The sequence below is a fragment of the Sylvia atricapilla genome, chromosome 13, assembly GCF_009819655.1.
Source record: "Sylvia atricapilla isolate bSylAtr1 chromosome 13, bSylAtr1.pri, whole genome shotgun sequence".
Classification (NCBI taxonomy): domain Eukaryota; kingdom Metazoa; phylum Chordata; class Aves; order Passeriformes; family Sylviidae; genus Sylvia; species Sylvia atricapilla.
In genome coordinates this window covers 13,254,759-13,269,262 of record NC_089152.1, presented here as the reverse complement: position 1 = coordinate 13,269,262, position 14,504 = coordinate 13,254,759, and the positions used below count along the sequence as shown (strand labels likewise).

General features: G+C 41.0%; 1 protein-coding gene across 1 annotated transcript in view; it reads left to right on the top strand.

Annotated features, from left to right (window-relative positions):
- The window catches only part of RFX7 (regulatory factor X7), a 49,679-nt gene extending 39,823 nt beyond the window's left edge, over positions 1–9,856 (top strand). Inside the window, exons 8-9 of the mRNA XM_066328481.1 lie at positions 1,333–1,628; positions 2,523–9,856. Coding sequence (XP_066184578.1) covers positions 1,333–1,628; positions 2,523–5,831 — 3,605 coding nt within the window. The 3' untranslated portion in view covers positions 5,832–9,856. The remainder of the gene's footprint in view (positions 1–1,332; positions 1,629–2,522) is intronic.
- The last annotated feature ends 4,648 nt before the right edge of the window (positions 9,857–14,504 follow it).

Below are 14,504 nucleotides of genomic sequence, written 5' to 3'. Positions count from 1 at the left end.
CATGCCTCTATGCCTTGGATAGTCATTTTAGAAGAGGTTCTTCCTAGCATGACAAAAATATTTCCATTCCTCTTGCAGGGAACTACAGTGTCTCTGTGCATTAATTGAGAAAAAACCAACTTCTACCCTCAAAGAAAAATTCGGGGATTTTTTTTATTATCAGTATTACTTGCCTATATAGAAGAATTGTGTGCCAGTAATTGCAATATATTTGGGCATTTCAGTGCTCTGTGAAGGAGAAATTGTGAAAGTGGAGATGTGTTGTGACATTCAACATCTTGTGGTACATGCAGAATGCTGCTGAGAGTAGGCTCCCAGATCACAGCTCCTGAGCATGTGCTAGGCATCTAAACCAAATACTTGGGTTTAGTATTGTAAAATTAGTATTGGTAAAACTAGTAAAGTAGTAAAATGGTGTTGATTAATTTATAATTAGCAGTTATTTTAAAATTCTGTAACCTCAAAGTGTAAATGAAAGCATTTTAAAGCATTTCTAAAAGGGTAGTTCAGCAAGGTTATTTGGTCTCTAAAGAGCATGGTAATCCTCTTGACTGTTAATAAACAAAAGATCATAAATGTGCTGTGATTTTGTAAGGGAAATTAGTACAGAGGACACTAAGTCTGTTTTCTACCTGAAAACAGCACTTGCTTCTTTTGTGATCAGCAAAGTAATTTCTCCAGAAAAAGAAGTGTTTTACCATGCTAATTTCCATTGTTTTTTCAACTTTTTCTTCTTTTTTTCTTATTCTTCTTGAACAATTCTCTTTTTGCCATTTTGCCCCCATTATCCCTGATCACACAGAGGTTTTGATCCATTCTGGTATTAATCAGATGCACTATATTTAATGCCTTGGCCGTTAGATAATGTCATCTGCTCAGAGCTGCTCCTCTGTGACACAGTCCCACAGCTTTCTGGAAATATTTTTCATTTAAAGTGGCCTTAGAACAGGTAACCAAACAAAAGCACGGCAAGTGCTGGATTTTAAGGGCTCATGTGAAACGTGCCCGCCGCCCTCTGCTGCCGGTTCAGTGAAGTGCACCGGGCTGGGATTGTGTTGACACTCAAGTTGCCATTTGACGAGAGGCTCGGTACAGAGTATTTTTGCAGCTAATGCCCAGGTTGTCTAACAGACAAAGATTTTGCCACAGATGTGGAAACAAACTGAAGCTGAATAGATTTAAGCATAAAGTGCATGGGAGCACTTCATGGAGGAGGTGTTCCCAGAATGGTTTTGGAGATGCCTGCCGTGTATTCTCTATTAGACACAGAAGTGGCACCACAGCAGACAGGGTATGTTTGGTTGTAATTCGTTCTCCTTCTTTTGTTTTCAGGAATAAAAGGGATCCCTCAGCCCTCAGCTTTTATACCTACTGCTGAAAGTAATTCTTTTCAACCACAAGTGAAAACTCTGCCATCTCCTGTTGATGCTAAGCAGCAGCTGCAGCGTAAGATCCAGAAGAAGCAGCAAGAGCAGAAACTGCAGTCTCCTTTGCCAGGAGAGTCTCCAGTAAAGAAAACAGAAGGCGCTGCAACCAACGGTGTGACCAGTATATCCAATGGAAGTCCTGCCATTCTGTCCCCTCCACCTATTGGCATTGTTGTGGCTGCTGTCCCCAGCCCCATACCGGTAATGCTCTGCAGCAATTGTCTAGAGAATCCACCCTATGAAAAGGTTGTACATTGCCAGTAACTAAGCAGTGCTGTCAGTGGATTAGAATGGTTTCCATTCAAGGACTTGGGTGCCTTGATGCTTTTCTGTCTGGGCTGTGTTGTACCACATTAGTTACAGGGTTAATACAGAGGCAGCAGAATTCTGATCATGTAATGTATGCCAAGTTCATCTTTGAAGTCATTGAAGTGAGCCTTGACATGAAGTTTAACCAGATAAGAGAGCTGACACCAGTTGTGTGGGTCACTGAGGCCCTAATATGGAATCTAAATTGCCTTTCATTGGCCCAGTGCATTTAGTGACAGGTAGAATTTTATTTTGAATGAATGTCTGTAGTACAGAACATTTTTGTCTTTCAGCCGTATAAAATTGGGCTAGGAAGGTTATTTGGTTTTAAGATGTTCACTGTGCTGTTCATTTTGATCGGTAAGCCAATTTTTCTCCCTGATGGTGAGTTTGTATTTAACTCACTTTTGAAACCTTAACAATGAGCAGTATTTTGAACACATCATATTCTCTTTAGCCTTTGTACGTCTGTCTTTTTGTCCCAGGTGGTGAAGGATTGTATGAGAATGATCCTTTCATTAGCAGCAGAGCAGACTGGTGTGTACACCAGTGCCTCATGCCTTTGAAATAGAAGGCATATATCTGTCTACCAATCATTAGGCAGAGAAATAGAAATTGTCTTGGACATGTAGAAGAACATATTTTATTTCAGGCTGACATTCACTAGGTTTGGTGTATTGAGCTATGTTGTCTTTCACTTTGGAAATGCCCTGGGCTGAGGTCATACTGTGGGCTTTGGGGACTTCTTGGTTTGTTGCCACACCTTTTCTTTTTCTCTCTTTACAGGTGCCAAGGACCAGGCAGTTGGTGACATCTCCAAGTCCTATGGGATCGTCTGATAGCAAGGTCCTGCCGCTCAATGTTCAGGTGGTCACTCAGCACATGCAATCAGTCAAGCAGCCACCAAAGACTCCCCAGAACGTTCCCGCCAGCCCCGTTGGTGACCGCTCTGCCCGGCATCGCTACCCGCAGATCCTACCCAAGCCAGCAAACACCAGTGCTCTCACCATCCGCTCTCCCACGACGGTGCTATTTACCAGTAGCCCAATCAAGACTGTTGTGCCAGCTCCACATGTGAATTCCTTAAATGTGGTAAAAATGACAGCAATATCTCTTGCCCCGAGCAGCAGTGGTGTGCCCGTCAAACAGACGCCTTCAGTTAGCACTAGTGCAGGAGCAGTGGAAGAAGGGAGGACTGGTCCACAGATCAAAAATGGATCTGGTGTTTCACTTCAGTCTCCAGGATCCAAGCCTAGCACTGCTGCAGCTACGCCTGCAGTGAAGATCAAAACGGAGCCAGAAGCATTGCTGGATGAGAACTCTGCACAGGTCCAAGAGAGCTCTGACATGTCTAAATGCATAAAGGCAACCCCTGACCTGCCTCCTGCACAGCTAATTAATTTCGAGGTTGCAGCCTTGAAGGTTTCAACAGATGATGTCATGGAGCTAAAACCAGGTAAGGGCTGTGATCAGGAAGCTGAAGAAGCAGGGACCAAATATAAGACACAGTCTGATGAAATCACACCAGTTTCTTCAGCAGGCAATAATGAAAGCACTCTTAAGCTCACAGTTGCCAGTCAAAACTTGTCCAGCACCAGCATCAATTCACCTCCTACTGGTGAGTCTGTGATTAAAGACAAAACATGCACTAAAAGTCCAAGAAAGCGACAGCCTTCCACACTTCAGGATTCCCAGTTACCACCTGTAAAGAAACCACTAGTGGAGCAGTTTGCAACTGGTAATGCTGTGGAGGGTCAAAAAGCTAACAATGTTAAGAAGGCTCTGAAGGTTGGATCATTAGCTAGCAGTGACAATACAGCAACACTTGCTCAAGTTCCCAGCAAGGTACCCGTGACAGTACCTGTACCTTCTACAGCTGCTGCAAACCTAGCAACAGACCTTTCTTTGAGCACCAATTTAAATACCTGTGATCCTGCTTTAGAACAGCAGCTTACATCAGCATCATCTCCAGATATAAAAGTAAAATTGGAAGGAAACTTGTTTATCATAGAAAATGATTCAAAATCTGATGGCAGCTTTAACCCAAATACTTGGCACCATATCACCAAAAGCTCTGACTTTGCATCTGTGAATTGTGATCAGCAGCAAGATATCAGTGTTATGACTATTGCTGGGCACTCTGGCTCTAATGACTTACAGGAATCTGCGTGGGAGCCGGTGCACTGTGAAGGTATACAGCAGGATGTGTACAGCCAGCAGTTACAGAGCCAGATCCAGGACTCCTTGGATCAAATACAAGCACAGTCTTCAAATCAGTTACCTCTGCAGTCTGAGCTGAAAGAGTTTGAGCATACAGTCCCTCAGTCAAATGAAAACTTCTTTTCATTTGATGATGACCTTACCCAGGACAGCATTGTGGAGGAGCTGGTGCTCATGGAGGAGCAAATGTCCATGAATAATTCCCATCCTTATTCTAGTTTAGGAATGGCACTTCAGAGTCAGGTTGCAGCTCAAGGAGCTCCCGTGTCATCTCATCCAAGCAGCACGCACTTTTACCATTCGATCCATAACAACAGCACTCCAATTCACACTCCCACTCCCACCCCCACCCCGACTCCCACTCCCACCCCAACTCCAACACCCACCTCTGAAATGATTGCTGGATCTCAGAACATGTCTCGAGAGAGCCCTTGTTCAAGGCTGGCTCAGACAACTCCCGTAGACAGTGCCCTAGGAAGCAGCCGGCACACACCTATTGGAACACCCCATTCCAACTGCAGCAGCAGTGTCCCTCCAAGTCCTGTGGAATGCCGAAACCCGTTTGCATTTACTCCCATCAGCTCTAGTATGGCTTACCACGATGCCAGCATCATATCAAGTAGCCCTGTGAAGCCAATGCAGCGGCCTATGGCTACCCATCCTGACAAAACCAAGCTCGAGTGGATGAATAACGGCTACAGTGGGGTTAGTAATTCTTCAGTTGCAAACCATGGCATCCTTACAAGCTACCAGGAGCTGGTGGAAGATCGCTTCAGGAAACCTCACGCTTTTGCAGTTCCCGGCCAGTCGTACCAGTCTCAGCCGCGCCACCACGACACTCACTTTGGCCGCGTGACTCCTGTTTCACCTGTGCAGCACCAGGCAGCCCCTGCCAGTAGCACTACCAAGCAGGAGGGCTTTGCTGTTCCTGCTCCTTTGGACAACAAAGGAACTGGTTCATCTCTCAACAACAGTCTGAGATGCCGGAGTGTGAGCCCTGCTGTCCATCGCCAGCGTAATCTCAGTGGAAGCACTGTTTACCCCGTGTCAAATATACCACGCTCTAATCTGACACCTTTTGGAAGTCCAGTGACTCCCGAAGTTCACAATGTATTTGCTAATATCCATGCAGACACCAGTGCCAATAACATAGCACAGAGGAGCCAGTCAGTCCCGTTGACTGTGATGATGCAGACGGCCTTCCCGTCTCTTCAGAAACAGACAAACACTAAAAAAATAACCAATGTGTTGTTAAACAAACTTGATTCTGATAGTGATGATGCAGTGAGAGGTTTGGGAATGAACAACATGCCCTCAAATTACACAGCCAGGATGAATCTAACTCAGATTTTGGAGACATCCACTGCTTTTCCTAGTGCCAACCCACAAAGTATGATCAATTCCAGCACTTCAGTTTATGAATTCCAAACACCAAATTACCTCACAAAAAATAGCAGCACCGATCAGATCAGTTTTTCTTCTGGAGATAACCAAGCACAATCAGACATCGGAGAGCAGCAATTAGATTTTAGCAGCACTGTAAAAGACCTTTTAGGGGAGGACAGTCTGCCAACAAACCAGCAGCTGGTGAATCAGGTGGCATCAGATCTCAATAACGTTGCATCTGTCTTTCCCAGCGACATCAGGTTGTCTTCCGAGCTCTCAGGCAGCATTAACGATCTGAACACTTTAGACACAAATCTACTGTTTGATCCAGGTCGTCAGCAGGGACAAGACGATGATGCTACACTGGAGGAATTAAAAAATGACCCCTTGTTTCAACAAATCTGCAATGAATCCATTAACTCAATGACTGCATCAGGTTTTGAGTGGATGGAGAGTAAGGATCATCCTGCTGTTGAAATGTTGGGTTAATCTTGTTTTATAATATGTATGTAGCACACTGTATCTAAAAGACAGACGTATTGTATTTGTCTTAATGGAAGTGCCTCCCGCAGCAGAAACACTTGCTATGTATTGTGGCATTTTTAAAAAAAAGTTTGCTGTACCTGTTGCTCATTCTTCAGTAAGAAAAAGGCAGTCTTACCAATTTTAAACAAATTTCTGAAGGTGATGGGCTAAAAAAAGAGCCAGTATTAAAATTTGAATTTTGGAGTGTTTCCCATTCAACATTTCTTGTTTTAGCAAATAAAGAAGTGGTTAATGGCAGCTAGTGATAGCAGCTATGGTTGATGCTTTGGGAGGGGTTTAATTCAAGCTCGTTAGTAGGCTTTCATACTTTGTATTGGTTGTTACTCCTTAGTAGGTGGTCTTTACTGACCTTTGTCATCCAGGTTTGAAATGCAGGGTGCCTGCAGGTAGGTAAGATGGTGGGGAGTGGGTACAAGTGGACCAGGTGACATGCAGATGCCTGATCATTGTTTAGCTGTCTGGAGCAGTGCTCAATGGTGAACTTCAGGAAATCTCTGTAGGACTGGTGCCATTGGCATCTCCAGTGAAACACAGAGATGGGAAAAGCTAACAGGAATGATCAAGGAAAAAGATGCACTAAATTTTTTTTATTTAAGAGAAATAAATCTATGTAGTTATTTTATCCATTAATATTCATGACATACTTGATATTTTAGTTCTCATGTCAATGTTTTTATATTAGGTAAAATTAATGCAAAAAGATTTTGAGCACTGAGATTTAGTTTAGGCATAACCCCCTATTTTAAAGTGATAGGTACTGTTTATCGATGCTAGAGAAGGAACATGATATTTTTCCTCTTTTTTTCCTTTTTTTTTTTTTTTTTTTAATAGAGAGCTGCTGGAGCTCATTAAAATACTGTTTCTAAAGGTTCTTTTTTTTTTTAAAGTTTGCTCTTTCCTAACCTAGTGGAGGGCGTAGGAGGATGTTATTTTCTCTCTATTTCAGTAGGTTGAGCCTTTCTGTCTTTCTTGCTAACTCTCTTTCAAACAAAAGATTATTAAAATATTAGAAAACGTAGTTAATCTAAAAATATTTCATATAGAGCCATAATACTGCTAGGCACTTTACAGATACACAGTAAGACACGTGATCATTCTTTTGGTAAAATTTCTTTTAAAAGTACTTACTGTTTTAGAAGCCTGAATTCCATTTTCAAAAGTGATTTGACAGGGTTGATGAATCTTAATTTTTTTAAAAGGAAAAAAAATGCTGCTCCTCTGGAAAATGAGAATTAGACTTCTGTCTCACTGGTTCACTCAAACCAAAAAGACCTTTTATTTTATCAGCGTGGCATACATGCATCTCTAATGGTTAAAAGAGAGAGGTATTTACCCAGCTATGGCCTTGATGCTAGAAAGAGGACTTGGAGAGGCACGTTTTTAGAAGAGAAGTGGTACACTGAGTGTGCTATAATACTATCCCTTAAGCCTAGTATAAAATGGATTACTTTTCCTATGACCTGACACAAAGCAGAAAATAGAGCAGGAAAAAATTTTCTTCTTTTGCATTTCTTTTATGAGTGCTCATGTGTTTATGAAGAGGAAGGTTCAGTAAAGCCCTCCTAGATTTCTCTAAGGGGAAGATGCTCAGATTTTTCATGTAATTAGTGTTTTTCTTTAAGTGTCTTCTATTTCTTCAGTTTTTGAAAATAACTCGAGATCCCAGTACTGGTCAATTTTTTTTGGCAGTGCTGATTCAACTTGTGCTGCTGCATTGGCACTGGAGGCACTGGTATATCATGGCTTCTCTTGCCCTTGCCTCAGTTCATCACCAGTTTATGGCTTCTTCTGCAGGGACAAACAGTTGTGCCAAGCTATAGCACCTTATGGGGGCCTGATTTCACTGTGCTTGCATCAGAGGTTTTGCCACTTCATCAGGAACAAACCTGGAGAGTTCTGATCCCTCCTGGAAGCACAAGGATGTTGCGATAATGTGGTTTGCTTTAAGACCAAGTGACTCTTCCAAGGCAGTGAGGAGGAGACTAAAAGCTGCATAGTAGCCTTCTGTTGTCCTGCCAGGTGTCTGTCAGTAAGACGTGAGCCGTTTTTCTTGTAGACTAAGGTTATTGAAGGCAGGGCTTGAATCCTGTACTGCTTGCCCATGGCCTTTTGACAGGGATGTGCTGAACATCTTCTCACTCTGTAGGGAGAATGGGTGTGAGAGACACTCAGCACCTTTTTGTTTCTGTTTCCTGACCCTGTGTGAAGTGCCAGCACTACTGTGAATGGGTGAAACCTGCTTCGATGAAGGGGGAGGGTCCCTTCCAGCTCAGCCGTAGTGTGACTGTGACTCAGTGCCAGCTGCGGGAGGAGCTGCCCGGGTGCTGCAGCAGCCCGTGCTCCACGGCGGGCTGGCCTCACCCCGGGCCGCGGACACTGACGCTGCGGGGCGCTCGGGGGAAGGAAGCTTTAGCCTAACTGCTAGCTTTTTAAAGAAGATTTCTCACAAAAGCAAGAGTAGAGTTCAAGTTGATGCATTCTAAATTATGCAGCCATCACCAAAGGTTTTTAAAAGTGCATTTAAAATTATCTTTAAATGCAAGCATTACATTGGGCCTAACATGTGACTTAATTAGCAGAAATATTCTATAATCAGTGGGTTTAAAGCAAATATGTTTAATTTTAAAAGTATTAAATTCGATAAGAATTGTTTCAAGTAAAATCCAAGGCACAGGCACAGCTTTGTACATTGGTATGTATCATTTTAGAGATGTTTGTGTGTTGGTGTTATAATTAATGTTAGGTCCCTGTACTTAGTGCTAGTTAGTTCTTTATGATACATTGAGACAGAGCACTACTGCACACCAAAGTATGCAATACCCAAAGGAAAATTCTGTGATCCTAACAAATGGAAGCCTGTCTTTGTCAGATACTCCAAAACTATGAATTTGAGACAGTTCTGACCCCTTGTTTACATTATTGGCTTCCTACTAACATAAGAAATAAATTATTTTGATAGCAGTTTTTGCTAAAGTATACAAACTAGTGAATTTGTACCCTGTGTACAGTATTGCAGCAAACACTTTAAATTTGATTGCTTGGTTAGTCCAGCAAACTTTCTGGGTTCATATATTGCACTAAAATTCTGTTGAACCTGTGGCAGGCACATTCCTTAGGATAAATGCAACAAATACGGCCCACAGATTTAAAAAAAAAAAAAGGCAAAATGAAAAAAAAACCTTTTTAATGTGTTTCATTATTAAAAGGCAAAATGTCATTAAAAGTGACAGGTGAAATTGTCTTATGTAGCAATGTGCATTGATCTCAATGAGATATTTCTATTTTTGATTCTCTTACATGAGAATATTGCAGCAGGAAAAATTAAGTTTAGTTGGCTTCACCATGTTAATACATGATCACAAAACGTGCATGAGTGTTAATGACTTAATCTTGTACAGTACTAGATATATTCCTGTAACCACTTTTATTTTTTTTATTCTTTTGCTGTATTGAAGCTGGTTCAGTGTTAACCAGGTGAGCATAGTTATTCACAAGTTATTTACTTTTTTATGTTAACTAATTCAGCTTAGTTATTGTTGAATATGTTCCTTTCTTGGATTATTTTTTATTGTTCTGGTGTTGAAAAACATTTTTGCATCATTTTATCATGATAAGAATTCATGAAGTAAATAATTTGCAAATAATTGCAATAAGCACTGACTTCTGAACTGAAAAGAAGGAAAGCGTTTCTTGTGCAGTGCATCTGAGGATCATATAATAGTCTTGTACTATACTGTGCTTTATTTACTGCACCGTAAGGAAAGAAAAATCCCTGTTCCACATTTTCATTTAGTGCAGGAAATCCAGTTTCCTCCCCTCTTCCTCAGTGTTTTGTTGTCTGTTGTACTGCTGAAACTACAGTAGTTGAATATTGCAGTAGCATTTCAGTTATTTTTTTTATTGAAAGTGCTCAAAAATTGTTTTTTAAATGTTTTCAAAAACAATAAAAACATTTTATATTAAAATTATTTCTGGACTTTATTTCTTTATGTGGAAAATGTGCTTTAGGGCTGGCCTAAGTACACAACTTCGTGCAATGACAGATGACAGCTCCCCAGTTGAACCTTGCTGCAACTGCTGAGCCCAGTGAAGCTGAGTGTGAAGGTGAATCTTCCTCACTGGGGTGCCTTGGTCAGTCTTAGTCCAAGTGTTGGTTTCATGCCTGGGTGGTGGCTCTTGCTGTTGTGACATCAAACATCCCATTGCTGGTGTTGCCATCCACTGTGTTGGTGCTTGCCTGGTTTTGCTTTTCCATATTTGTAACGCACTCTTACAAGATGGTGTTAGTGTGACTTGACTTGCTGACATAAAGGGGAAAATACATGCTCTGATCTATGGACTCCTGTATTTGGATTGTAAAATTGCATGTAAACCCAGCAGTGTACCCAGCACAGTCTGTGTGAGCAGGATGGAAAGGCATTGCCACAGAGCAGGAACTGGCTACAAAAAGATGAGAGAGGATAAATATTGAGGTTTTCATGCCAAAGAGATAGCACTGGTTGACAGACTCCATCCCAGACTGTATGGGTGCTGAGATGGGCTGGTGGGTTACAAGATCTGACGGTGGCACAGAATCACTTAGGCTCATCATCAAAGAAAAAGAATTATCGAGGAGACATAAGACAACATAAATGAAAAAGGATCAGAAAGAGATTAATTTTAACATGTCATGGGAGGAAATAATATATCTCACTGCATTCTAAACATACTTTACAAAGAATTCTCAATGAACAGTTGACAGACATATTTTGTTCCACAGTCATTAAAAAATGCAAATTAAAAACTCCCAAGGTATGAGATGGGATATAATGTAGGAGATAATAGAAGGATACTTTAGAAATTGATAGTTCATCTGAAGTAGTAACAGGTTTTAATTGGAACCTCTCAGCCATAAATTTGAAAGAATTTGTCTTAATTGTTAATAAAAAGGATCAAAAGAACAAACAAATCTGTGAATGGTAATGTCCTAACAGGAAAGATTTAAGAAGGTAGAAATCTTAGAACTGAAGTCATGAGTTTTGTAGGTTTCAAATTATTAAATGCTTACATGCTTATTAAGAACATCCAGAGTAAGTCCTAAGCAATTGCTTTGAAATTTTTTACATTTGCATCTCCAGAAATACAAATCTGTATGTGTGAATGCAGCTGGTACTCCAGTAAACAGAATTACACCTCTGGGGTTAAGGATTGCTTTGTCAAATGAGGTGGTGGTTCATGTAGTCCATACAGTGTCTCTGGCAACTGATCCCTCTTCTCTGGAGCAGACCTGCATTACTATGTGGTCACAGAATAAATGGGCTCTTTAGAAACTGTTGAAGACTCAAGAGACACAAGCTCCATCTGAAGCCAGTCAGAGTTAACCAATGCTTGCATCTTGCTGCTCTCCTCCCTCTCTTAAAAATGGTACAAGTTAAGCTTGGATAAGGAGACAAAATTGAAGAAAAATATATAGTGAGGCTTACAAGTTGGAACAACACTGGGAAATTATTCCAAAATCAAAGAAGGATCAGACACCTGACTGTATCCTTCAGAATTTTCAAAGTTGGGGATCTGCAGAATAGTTAATTAACCTGAATGTGCCCAGGCCTGGGCTATGCTGTCCCTGTGCTGTGTTTGTCCTCTGCCTGCAGGGAAGCCTTGGCCAGGTAGCCATAACAGAGGAGCCTGCAGGGAGCTCCCACTCGGTGCTGGCAATAATGCCACTTGTGTGTCCTTGCCTTTTATCTGAAAGTGCAGCTAGAAGTTCTCATGTGAACATCCTTTCTGCTTGACCTTTGAAGTAGTGAGCAGAGTTGTTTTCTGGTAGGAAAATCCTGTAATAGCTCAAATAAGGCAGCCCTCCACGGGCAAGATGTGTGTGTGGATTGGAGGCCTATTCTGTGCTGCGCAGCTGGGGGATCTGAAGGGATGTGAGACTGTACTGTCCTGTCTGTAGTGCTTACTCCAGCAAATGGCATTTTAAATATTACTTCACAGGATCTGAGTGCCTTTGTTACTGCTGTTGTAACAAACCAACACCTTCTAATGCATAGTTAACATTATGTGATGAAGTGGCAAATCTTTCAGTCTCTTTTGGTTTTCCTACCCAACTTGTTAAAAAAAGAGAAGGGGATGAAATACAAACTCAGGAAAGCCACATTAATTATGTCAGAAGTGAACTGAGGACATGGAAAAAAATTGTTTGGAAAGCATTTAGTGCTAAAAAGACAGCTGTTTCTTGAAGATTTGTGTTTAAATACCCCAAATCAAAGACTACCTTGATATAATGCAGAATACATAACTGAATGATTATAGTTCGTGATAGGTCATAACATTTCTGCCATGTGCTTTGGATATGTAGGAAATAGCCTACTAGTGATGTAAATACTTGAAATGTGTTGGAACATTTGCATATGTATTCTCCAATGGCTTTGTCGTGCCTCCTCCTGAGTCTGTTCTTCCTGGGCCTGCCTACCCACTTTCTATATCTGGTAATACCTCAGTTCTGAAATCATTATAAGGGTCCATTTTTGTCCCTGTGGCTCATCTTTTCTCTGCTGTCAGCCTCCTTTTAAATAAACTGCTTTTATATGGATTATGATCAGTTATATATCGTTGGAACTTTGCCTAGCCACACTACCTAATTTGATGATGCCTATTAGAATAAAATTTTCAGTGGATCTCAAGCTGCTGATTCAAGTAATGTTAGCAGTATGCTACTGATGCAAAGCATACGCTGCTGTTTGTGTAGGGGGGTGTTGAGTCCAGTGTTAAAATTGTACTTGGAAAATTTGCCCAAGGACTGAAGTGAGCCTCAGCAGCTCATGAGCCTTATTTTAGCCTACCTGTGCATGCAAGGGGCCACCTTTTAATTGAACTATTTTTAAGTTGCATATATATTATACCAAATAAGCTAAATGTACTTTTAAAGCCTTCATATGTGGTCAAGGTAGGAAGAAGAAGATGCATAGGAAGTTGAAAATACTTTTTTATTTCTCAAGGGGTTGATATCCTTATGTTCACTTAGTAACCTAAATTTGCAGTGGATTTTTGTGATGACATAATAGAACAGGGTATTCATTACCTGACTGCTGCTGGGGCTGAGTCCATCTGTAGCCTCAGGTTTGTGAAGCACTGTGTGGAGGAGGAGGTAGCTAGTGGGAATCAAGAGAGGCTGTCCCTGCAGTTTTCCTCAGGTAGCTAACCGACCTATTGCTTCAAATCAGTACTTCTCAACATCCTTACCTCAGAGAACTACTGGGCTCTCTTTTTGCAAATATTCTCCTTTTGTTCCTAGTGTGGATGGGAAAGCACAGCACTGTAACTTGTCCTACATTATAAATTAACTGATAAGGACTTGGTCATCTCCTTTCCCTATCAAGAATGTCCTTGAGTGTTTTATTTGCCTGCTCTGTATCAGTACTTCAAAAGGACACTTGTTCCAAGGGCTATGATAATCGTTTCCCAGAGAGATCATGCCCAAATCCTCATTGCTCTGAGACAAGAAGAGGCATTTTCAAATGTGTTGTTTAAAAAGCTGTGTATAAGCAATCATTTCTGACTGGGAAAAAAATCTTCTTGATTCTATTTCAACTTGCTTTGAAAAATTAAAACCATCTCTCCTGCTACATATGTAGAGATGAGAAGGATGGTGAAGTGCTTGTGTCTAAGAGGCTCTGCTCAAAGGTTCTTGGTTCTTGTACTAATGGCATAACTAAAATCTGCTCTGACAAGGGTTAGTTGTGGACAGCAAAACTAACACAGGAGCCTAAAATGGCTGTCTCTGAAAAACCAAAATAGGAGATCTCAGGGCTTACTAACAAGGAATTGCTGGAGACCTGTTTTGCACATAACTTTAAATGGCTTCAGTGCTTTAGGAGTTATCTGAGGTTAGCTTTTTATCAAAAACAGGAGCTGTATAATAACAGGAGGATATTTGCATTTTCCTTTGCTTTTAACAGAGGTAATAATCTAATCATTAATAAATATCATTTTACAGCACGCACAGAGCCCAACATTCTTGTCAGTCAGCCTGGTTTGTAGGAGTACCTCCTCGTGGAATTACTTCCTATGCCAGCCAGACCTGACGATATGTGGATATTTCTTGGATGATGTGCTATTAAGTGTAGTTTGGCATTATCGGTAATTAATTCCCAGTGACAAAACTTTCAAGATCATTGGAAGCCAGTCAGTGAACCAAGGATAACACCTTGAAAATCTGTGTACTCAAAAGTATTTGAACATTAAAAATACCTCAGAAGTAATTTGAACCAACTTAATAACAGCAGTTATTTACTATTCCCGTTTTCCTAATGAAATAAGAGAGAAACACTATAAGAAGGAGCATCTTGTGTGAAACTGCTATGTGGGAAGATGGGAGTGCATTAGTGGTGCTCAGTCACACGTCACAGAGCTTCTCCCGGTCTTAGCAATGTTTTAGGCACTGGCAAAGAGCGTATAGCACATACTACTTCATATGCATATGAAGAGGGATAATCTCAAGGTATTTAAAGAAGAAAACCCCAAATATGTAATTCCCTGGAAAGTTCTTCTCTAACTTTGTGATGGGTTGAGCTGTTAGCAAAAATACCCACAATTAGTGTGTTAAACATGGGATCACTGGTGGATAATTAATCT